This window comes from Poecilia reticulata, linkage group LG3 (genome assembly GCF_000633615.1).
Source record: "Poecilia reticulata strain Guanapo linkage group LG3, Guppy_female_1.0+MT, whole genome shotgun sequence".
Taxonomy (NCBI): domain Eukaryota; kingdom Metazoa; phylum Chordata; class Actinopteri; order Cyprinodontiformes; family Poeciliidae; genus Poecilia; species Poecilia reticulata.
The window spans coordinates 13,965,014-13,975,395 of record NC_024333.1 but is presented as its reverse complement, the minus strand read 5'-3'; the positions used below and the strand labels follow the sequence as shown (position 1 = coordinate 13,975,395).

The 10,382-nt window shown below is 37.9% G+C and overlaps 1 protein-coding gene across 1 annotated transcript in view; it reads left to right on the top strand.

Moving 5' to 3' along the window:
* The window catches only part of mtfmt (mitochondrial methionyl-tRNA formyltransferase), a 21,312-nt gene that overhangs the window by 8,184 nt on the left and 2,746 nt on the right, over positions 1-10,382 (top strand). Inside the window, exons 2-8 of the mRNA XM_017304112.1 lie at positions 2,519-2,716; positions 4,070-4,192; positions 4,505-4,607; positions 4,694-4,769; positions 7,786-7,877; positions 7,966-8,038; positions 9,113-9,183. Coding sequence (XP_017159601.1) covers positions 2,519-2,716; positions 4,070-4,192; positions 4,505-4,607; positions 4,694-4,769; positions 7,786-7,877; positions 7,966-8,038; positions 9,113-9,183 — 736 coding nt within the window. The remainder of the gene's footprint in view (positions 1-2,518; positions 2,717-4,069; positions 4,193-4,504; positions 4,608-4,693; positions 4,770-7,785; positions 7,878-7,965; positions 8,039-9,112; positions 9,184-10,382) is intronic.

The following is a 10,382-nucleotide window of genomic DNA, read 5'->3' as shown; positions in this document are numbered from 1 at the left end:
ATAGAAAATACATAAATGTTTCCTTCACATTCATAAAAAGACATTTTCAGCATGTTGGGCTCTGACTCGTAGCATCTTTATAGCTAAATACCGACATGGAGAAGCTGAGCTGGAAACAGACTGAAGACCAGCAGCTCCATCTCTGATCCTGACTGACCTTTACTCACTAAATCCTCTGGTTTTTAATTAACTTCTCCTCTAAACAGCGGTTTTTCATCAACTCTCTCATTAGAAAACAGTATGAAAACGTTAGCTGCTACGCTAACAATCAGCGGTTATTTCGTGCCAATTTAGCTACATAGGAAATATTTTCCGATTGTTTGGAAGCAAATTTCTGGCTGCAAAGTTAAGTAATTCTGATCTGTCATCCTTACATGGGGAAGGTAATCCTAATGAATCCAATGTCAGGAATTAACTTAAAATACTTTGTAGAACGGCACTTTATAAAGTTCGGTCCATTCACTTGTATTAGCTACTGGCACATATTCCACATTCAATATGGCGGACGCTGTTACGTATCGCAGCAACGGGCCGACCCGCTGCATGAGGTGTCTACGTATTCATGTCTGAGGCCAGAGACATGAATACGGGCTAGACCGTTAATCTGTTTTAATGTCCATCCATCCATTTTCTTTCACCCTTGTCCCTCAGTGGGGTCAGGAGGGTTGCTGCTGCCTCTCCAGCCAACGTTCCGGGCGAGAGGCGGGTCACCCTGGACAGGTCACCAGTCTGTCGCAGGGCAACACAGAGACACACAACCATGCACACACACATTCACACCTAGGGGCAATTTGGAGAGGCCAATCAACTTGACAGTCATGTTTCTGGACTGTGGGAGGAAACCGGAGTACCTGGAGAAAACCCACCATGCACAGGGAGAACATGGAGACTCCATGCTGAAAGACCGGGAATCGAACCCAGAACCTTCTTGCTGCAAGGCAACAGCTCTACCAACTGTGCCACTCATTTTAATGTAATGTACATAAATGGGATGCATCAAGTATTTCTTTTTACTCACTAGTTTCTCACCACCTTCAGTTCTGTCAACTCCGTCAAGCAGTCAACTCCGCTAGACTGACTTTTTGTTGTTTTTTGTTTGAAATAATTATTTTGTTTCTTAAAAAGCATTTGTATGTAAAACTGAGTAAAAATCACTAATAGGGTCATTAAAAAATAATTTTATATTTATTGTTAGATTGTGTTGATAAAAGTTTTGGGTCAGGTCCATTAAAAATTGAATTTTCATCTTTACATTTCCAAAACATTTTTTGTCATATTTGAATTCATAAGCTTGATAAATAATTGCTTATTTATTTTGAAAATTTAAACCCATTTTGTCCATAATCTCAAGAGTCACTGCATGTATAATTAGTTTGCTTTAGGATGCTGTCCATGACAAAATCAGGAGCAACTTTTATTCTGTAGATTGTGTAGTTAAACATTTGGTTAGTTCAAGAAAAGCATTTCACTTGTTATATTTAATACAAAAACAAAAAAAAAACTGTTGACATGACTTAAAACAAAAAGTCACGCAAAAAATGTTGTTACCCAGTTTTATCCAGAGAAATAAGTAATACTTCAGAATACAGATGATTGTTTTTGTCTGTGACGGAGCAGCTCTAAGTGCTTGTATAGAAGACGGTTTCATTGTTTGGTTCCTACATACATTTCATATTTAATAGAAACACCTTTTGTTGGGGGGTTTATGGTCATTGGTTAGGAGTTATTGATTAGGGTTTTGGCTCAGACAGTCACATTACCAGAACTACTAAGCTGACTAAGTTGCTCTTCCACATGTCTATTCTGGGTGATTGTCTCTGTAAGGTGCGTCCTGATGAGGCCAGTCTCATGTTTGGAGATGTGAACAGTTGTTAAGTCACTGATGGAGAAAAGCTGAGGGTGAACTTTAGGAATTTGACAAATGGAAACTGAGGTCTCCTTTTTATTTTGTTTTATTAAGTTAAACTCATAATTTAAAGCAGTCCAGAACAGTAAAACAGTAACAGCTGTGATTTCATACAGACAGTTAGGCTCATAAGAATGTGTCCAACATGACCAGCTAAACTTCAATGCGTGTAAAGCATGTTTCTCTTTAAGGCTCCTCCAAAAAAGCTGCTGCCTTGTTCATTTTCTGCAGAGATTCCATGATTTATATCCACCACCTTTAATTCGTTGTGTTTTTTAGTTTAAAACAACAGATTATATTAAATCATATGTATACTATGATTTATATCAAATAAACAAAAGTACTCACAATTATTATTTACTTGTGTGGATGCTTTCTGAGCATGTCTGTGAGAACTGTGGTCCCACTTCAGTCAGATGAAGATGTCATTCATATCTTAGGAAGCAATACCCTGCCCAATCCCATGTTCAGATCCTTTTGCTCTATGGCAGCTTTTGCTCTGCAAACAAACATGCACTATCTCAGTTTTTTTAAGCTGTTTGGTATACAGTAAAATAAAGTGATTTCAACTAATGCAAAGTTCTAATACTTCTGTTCTCTCTTTTTTCTCAGGCATTCAAATGAGGGGATCGTGGAGAAGCTTGAGGTTGTTACATTGCCTGGTGATCTGCCTGTGAAGAGATTTGCTCAACAGAACCAGCTGGCACTTCACAGCTGGCCCCCTCACAATGTAGAGGGACAGTTTGATGTTGGAGTGGTTGTATCTTTTGGCCGTTTACTCCATTGTGGACTCATTGACAAGTTTCCCTTGTCAGTATTTAGCATTAGTATTGAGTATTCTTAATTAATGTTGTTTGAACCCATCTAGCAATTTTTTTTACCCTGAAAGAGCCACGCTGTGGAACTTCTCATAGCATGACTGTACTGACATTACCCATTAATAAAAGAAAGAAAAAAGAAGTGCCCTTGTAGGTACCTTAATATACCCTAAAAGGCATTATGTAGTTTTCAGGAACATATTGTGATTTTATAGCACAATCAAGTACATTAAATTCAGGTGTTATAAAAAATACTGTATATCAGTGGTCCCCAAACTACGGCCCGCGGGCCGGATCCGGCCCGCCTCCACATTTGGTCCGGCCCCCTGAACAATACCAGAGAGCATTCAGATTTTTTTTTATATATTGTATTTTCCGGTTTATATGTGGATTTCTCTTCAACCACCAGGGGGCTCTATAGCAGGAAGAACTGTGGGTGTTTTGTTTTGCATGGCGCATTGCTGCCATCTGTTGGACTTTTAGGGAACTGCTTGACTTTTATGTTTTTTAATCAGTACGGTTGTTTGCTAGCGGTAGAGCAGATGAACACGTGTTTGTTATGAACAGGTCGAGTTCTTTGAAGCAATGCCTGTAAGTAGCAACTTATACTTTAAAATGAGCCTTTATGTTAACATATGAGGAATTCATATGTTAAAGTTACTTTCCCTCAATGGAAATATATATATACTAGTCAGTCCCAGTGACCGTTTCACTAACGGTTTTTGCCCATGTGCTTTCTGGGTAAAAATCAATCGAGTAAGGCTCACTCTCCCCCCCGTCAACAATTTCCTGCAGCGCAGGTGATAACCGTGTAACACTTTTTCTGTTACAAACTGACTCCGGCCCCCCACCACAGAAGGGAAAACTTATGTGGCTCTCACAGGAAAAAGTTTGGGGACCCCTGCTGTATATGAAACATAACTTAATAGAAATTTGACAATGCAACTTGATGCCTTGAAATTGGCTTCCATCTCTCTAAGACGTTCCTACTCTCTGACATGCCACCTTCAGTATGTCATCACAACAACACGACTCCATTAAACCATTAACAATCACGCTTACAAGCATTGGACTGAGAAGTAGTTTGTATGATAAACTCAGCAGATGCACAGTTCCAACAAGTGTTTCCTAATTGCATTAATTATCCTAAAGGGAAATTAAATGTTGTTGTAACTCATACTAATTCAAAATTCTTCAAATTCTTAATGTAATGCGAAAGAATAGGAAATGACGAAGGGGAAAACAGTATTTATATCATGTTTATGTCTTGTTGTCAGATGATATTGTAAGACATGTTGTCAAATATTAATTTCTTTTTTCTGTTCTGCATGCTATTTTGATTCAGTGGGATTTTGAATGTTCACCCCAGTCTGCTTCCAAGGTGGAGAGGTCCAGCACCTGTGTTCCACACTGTCATGCATGGCGACACTGTGACAGGAGTCACGGTCATCCAGATACGTCCCAACAAGTAAACAAAAAGAAAATCTTTTTAGTCATCTCCCCCTATTAATTACAGTCACAGGCTAAAAACTGCAGTTCTTGGGTAAATTAAATGTTAGGTTTTGCTGTTGGCCCTAACAAATCTAAACATCAATTTTCTCAAAACAACAGCTTTTTCCAACCCACTTCCCACATACGTATGTTGGATGCAGTAAATCAAAATATCCTGTAAAAAGAGAAGCAAACAAGTTTCAGAAGAATGTAGTATCGTCTGTGAAGTCAGCAGTCAAAAGTAATTGTAATTGCTAAAGGTGCTAACACAAATGTATTAATCTGTAAGGTTTGATGTTGGGCCCATTCTAAACCAGGAGATCCATCAAGTTCCAAAAAACTGTACAGCTGAAGATCTTGGAGCTGCCCTGGCCACCAAAGGAGCACATCTTGTAAGTCGATGCAGCATGTATGCAGTCAGTCAGTCATTTTTCTCAACAAAAATATTGACATCGTAGTTCTACTTGGTATCTTTCAGTTGCTTGATACGTTGATGAAGCTTCCTGAAAAAATTGCAAATAAACGGGAGCAGGAACTGGAGGGTGTAACATTTGGTATGTGCATCTACACTCCATGGACACCAAAAACATGGATAGTTGTAAAAAGTGTAAACACACAGTAAAGTCAGTGCCGTGATGTAAAAGATGAGACAATGATAAATCATTTAATTTCTTTTACAGCCATATATATAACCCACAACCTGTTCATTTTAACTAAAATATTAACCTGTATAAACTGGAAGAAAAGTCTAAATTAAAATTTTTTCCAATTTCAGGATGTAGAAGTGTCCACAACTTTAAAGTGTCACTGACACGATAAAACCACGTGCATGATTTAAAAAGACGATTTACTTTGCTGTCATTCTACGTACACAAAAACTTTTAATAATAACTAATAAGCCTCAGAAATAATAAATATTTATGAGAGAATACTACACTCACTGGCCACTTTATTAGGTACACCTGACCAATTGCTCATTGACCCAAATCAGCCAAATCTGCCGCTCTCGGTTTCCCATAAGGACCCAGCAGAGGGCAGCAGAGAGCTGCGTCCTAATAACTGCTGGATATATTAAGAACGCAGTTCTCCGTCTCCAAATCCGGTTTTGTTCACGTCGGGTTTATGTGCAGCGGCTTTATTTCTCTCCTGTACTGCCAGATCGATACTCCTCAACTTAGAAGCTTCATCATATGAGTTTGAAAACATTTCTCTGTTGCACCTGCTGCTAGCATGGCTGCTAGCATGTGCTTGTTCCAAATGAAAATTAGCGCGTTCTTCTTTGATTTCCAATTTTGACTTCCAAKGATTCACTTCCTGCTAGAGAGCCCCCTGGTGGTTGAAGAAAATTCCACAGAAAAGCCACATGTTCAAAGTGTAGGAAAGACGTAGCAGCTTATAGTCTGGAAAATATGGTACCATAGGTGAAATTGGATCATTTCCACGGCCCACCTGACGATCACTCACTGTACACTAGTGTGCTGCGGCACAGTGGTTGAAAATCACTGCTGTAATCTATAAAAAAGATTTGCCTGTTTGCTGCACTTGCAGTGGAGATGTCAGAAATCTTTTCTTGCTATTCTAAGTTTTTGTTTGTGACTCAAAGTTTTGCTTGCAATTGTCACATGACGTCTTGGGCAGGGACTAAAATCACAACAAAAGATTTCTGTGTGCAAATAAGTTTGTTTGGCAAATACCTTTTTAAGTTCTCAAGACAAAAATGAATTATTTAATAAAAAAAAAAAGTTTTTTCAACAAAACTTTTTGTTTTTAAAAAAAGGAATCATTACAATTCCAAAAGTTTTGATTACAATTTTATTTTACTTAACTGAGGTTAGGTCTTTTTCAGAGTATGAAGTTAAATTTTGGAGGAAAAAAATTAACTTCATGCTCTGCGAACCAGACCCTAAACTTAAAGTCTGGGTTGAGTTTTTTTCCCCTTCATTAGTGACACTTTTATTACATTCATTATATCTATCATGGTAATTCAGGGTGAGTTATTTTTAATTATAAGTAAATATCCTTGTTGGACTATTATTTAATTTTTAATCTCCTTCAAGATACATTTACCTAACGCTGGAATAAATGAAATGTACATTATGCAGCAAAGGAAATTAGAAGATCTGACATATATCCATTATGGAGATGATCGGTTTTGGATGGGTGATGTGCCTCTATTGCATAAGTGATACTAAAGAATGACTGATATCATTAACGGTACAGGGAAGAAGCTTTTCAGTTATTTTGCTTTGCTAGCAAAGTCGTTAGCTAGCACCTAGCTAATAGCACAACAACAGCCTAATGTCTGTATAATAGAAATACTGAATGGATAGATGAGAACAGTTTCTCCTCACCTGGCTGTCTCCTCCACTCAGTAGTTCTTCAGAGAAAGGCAGACGCAGAGGCCTGTCAGTGTCTGTTGTATTTCATTACCTCTCTGCTTAAACCGCGACTCCGAGCTGAAGCAGAAACGATACTTCAACGTTTTCCGTCATCTGACAAGTAGCAAGTTACTCCACCAAAAACGTTTTTTTTTTTTTTATTCAACAAAAACTGTTCTGTAATCTGGAACATTCGCCATATTGAGCTCCAGTTAGCCGCCTTATCTCACTGCGCGAGAGGCAACTGCGTCATGCATCACGGGCAAAAGGTCAAAGATAACAAGGTGACCGGAGGGCTTATTATGTTGTACAAAAAACCAAATAATTTTAGTACATGTTATTATGTGTCACAAGAGGTCTTAGGAAATAATAATACCAAAAAAATAAAAAATTGGGCCAAAAGGGCACTTGGGGGCAAGGAGCAAAAGGGGCAGGTGTTCAAGCACCCCTATAACCCCACCCCCACACACACACACACACACACCCCTCTGCGCGTGCCTGTAAGGAAACCCACTAAGTCATTAACTTGTGGCATTCTCCTCTTCTAGACAATGATGTAGTAACAATTACTTGCATTGTCTTTGCTTTTACACAAGTCTCTCATATCAAGCACACATGTAGCAAAAGTGGAGAGGGGAAAACTCCTCCTCCAGCAGAACTGGGCTCAATACAAGGGCTGGGCTCAGTACCATCTGCCATAACTGATATAATCAGAAAGAGCAGAATGCACAAGAAAAATCAGATGAACTGATGTAGGATTATTTTAGATGTTCATATAAGTAAAAATTAATAGCAGGAGAGAGAGAACAAGTAGTTGATGGCAGCTTTATCTCAGCCAATGTCCCCCTCTAGGAAGGTATCAGAACCAGACCAGGTGTTGTCAGTTTGTCCTTCAGTTGCCTAAGCATATGGCAGCGTAACTTCAGAAATAGCTTGGGATAACAAGACTTTGCACTCAATCCAAGGGTTGAAAAATATATTTTATATGAGAATGTAGAGATCAACTTCTCATTCCTAAAACCCTACAGGGATTGCGGATTAAGCTGCCCGTACACCCATCGCTCCAGTTCCTATGTTAAGGGTTTAAACTTTATTACATCACAAAAACCTATCACGAGCAGGGGTGTGTACAGTTCTTATATCCACTGAACTAGGTTTCCTTTATGATGAAGATTGTACTTGACTCTTACAGCTCCAAAAATCAATACATCCATGAGTTGGATTAATTGGGAAGAACAAACCTGTGACCAAATTGCTTGTTTGTGTCGTGCCATTGGATCCCGGGTAAGAAAATAAGAAATTTATGATTTGAGTGCATTTTATTGGGTCACCATAAAATTTTGTTACAATGATGCTTTTTTATTCTCTTCAGATCCCTTTAAGGACGATGTGGATGGGAAAAACTCTAAAACTTTTGGATTTTGTTGGAAAATGTTATAGTTCAGGTAACTTATACCATATGATTGCATTTGACTAAATCCCTTTTCATAAGATGTCTGTTATGACTGAAGCAAAATTGCCTAATAACAATTTACTGTATTTTCCGGACTATAGAGCGCACCTCACTATAAGCTGCACCAGGATATAAGCCGCATGGTTCAAAGCATGGGAAAAAAGTTGCGGCTTATAGTCCGAAAAATATGGTAGTTTCTGTGATGAAGTTGATTTACTCATAGTGACAGATAGTTAAACTGATGTCCTCCCTATTGAATGGGTTGAATGATGATGACTTAGATGTGGAAGTAATGTTGAGAGCTGTTTACTTGTTCATCTACTTTGACATGCTTTTTACCAAGGTTTTTAGAACTCCTTGTGAAGCTACTTTATGGCCATTTAACTGAGTCCAACAATTCTGTATTACGCAGTGGTTGTACTGTGTACCTAAACTTTAGCAGTTTCTAAGCCCACCACCATGGATGCTATAATACATGGGTTACATTACTGTATGATGTGTAGGACATTCCCCTTGTTTTGTATACTCGGTATGAACCGTCAAATGTCTACTCTTATAATTCAGTTATTAGTTCTGATTAACCTTTCACAAAACTGCGAAACATTGTCATTGTGTTCTTGGATAAAACAAAATCAAAATTGAGAAGAGAATATATGATTACAGTAATACACAGGGCTTTGTTGTATCAAGTGTATTGTAGCATACTGACTCACTATATATTCTACTTCAATTTGAGACCGAATCAGTTTGTTGGTCAAAATTTTATTGGTTTATCTATGCCATTTTGTACTAGTTAGGAATAATAATTAGAATGGTAGGATCTTCCTATTTTTCTAGAACAAATGTCTTATATGTACGTATATCCCAATGTTGTTATAGAGATTGGATGTCTAAAAAAGGCTTTGGTCAGGCACTTATATAAATGCACCCTAACCACCCTACAGTAGTACAGAACCACTGTTCTAGAAGGAGATATGTTGTGTGAATTTTTGGATTTTGTGAACGTGCATTGGGGGTGATTGTAAATTACTGCAGTTTTGACATGTAATTTTCATTTGTCACATAGATGAAAGGAATCGGAAACCTGGCTCAGTATACTATGATAAGGATTCCAATACTCTGGCTGTCTGTTGTAAGGTATGTTTAAATTTACTGTACTCCTACTGCTTTACTTGTTGTATAGCTATCCTTAAGTCACATCTTGAAAATGTTTCTGTGTTCTGTGAATTACGAATCTTCTTATATTCATATTATAGCAGACCCCCCAAAATGAAAGATTGTGGCTTTACTGATGAACAGCCAGGATTTATTGGAATTAAACCATGAGTTTCACCATAAGAGCTGAATGCACAAACACACACAAACCACGTTTGAAAACTAAAAATAACGTACCCCACTAGAGATATCAAGTGATTCAAAAACTATACCTAATTTGATTACAGTAAAGCAAATTCACAATTCCAACCAATCAATATTAGAAATATCCTTATTTGCAAAATAAACATACTATGTTTATTTACAAAATACATTTTTATCTTGTTAAAGATTTTTAAAATGTATCTTGTTATTAGCGGCCCCCTTGATAGAGATCAAGGGGGCCTCATATTCTGTCTAAAATATGAGACAGAAACATGGATTATATCTTTATATAGACCTGTCTATTGATTTATAGATTAATAGTTCGTTGCTCCGTTCTATGTCACGGTTCTCCTGTTTCAGAGTTTTGTTCAACGTGCGCATCGTCTTTTTTTTTTACCCCAACAGGCGCAGAGCGGTCGGGAAACACGTAAAGCAGACTGACGTAAAACTTTTAGCTCCGGTTTTCTGATGATTAAAATTCAAAAGTGCTGTGGTTCTGCTGTTTCATACCAGATCACTTGCAGGACTGATGTTAACTCTATAAAATGAACGCTGTCTAACGTGGTATCACACATGGAAGGATTTCTTTATTTAAATGGGTTCATTTTTCTGAGGGATGTTTGTCAGAGCGATTTTCTGTTGTTCTTCCATGGAAGCGGGCAGACGAACATTAAAACACTTTAATATAAGTTGCTGCTTTGACATGATCACAACACTGACAATACATATGTACAAAAATCCTCAATAAAACATCAAATATTTGAAAATCAGACACCAGACAAATTGAATCACAGCAACGTCATCAGCTGGTGTAACGCTGAACTGATACGGTGAAGCTACCAGGAGCAGGAGAACGGAGCTGCGCCAAAAGCTACAAACACTGAAAAGAAGAAGAGCTGCCATCAATACAGTAGCAGCCAGACATGATTTAATGTTACGAAATACAGTTTTACCAAGTTGCTCAAAGTCTAAACTGG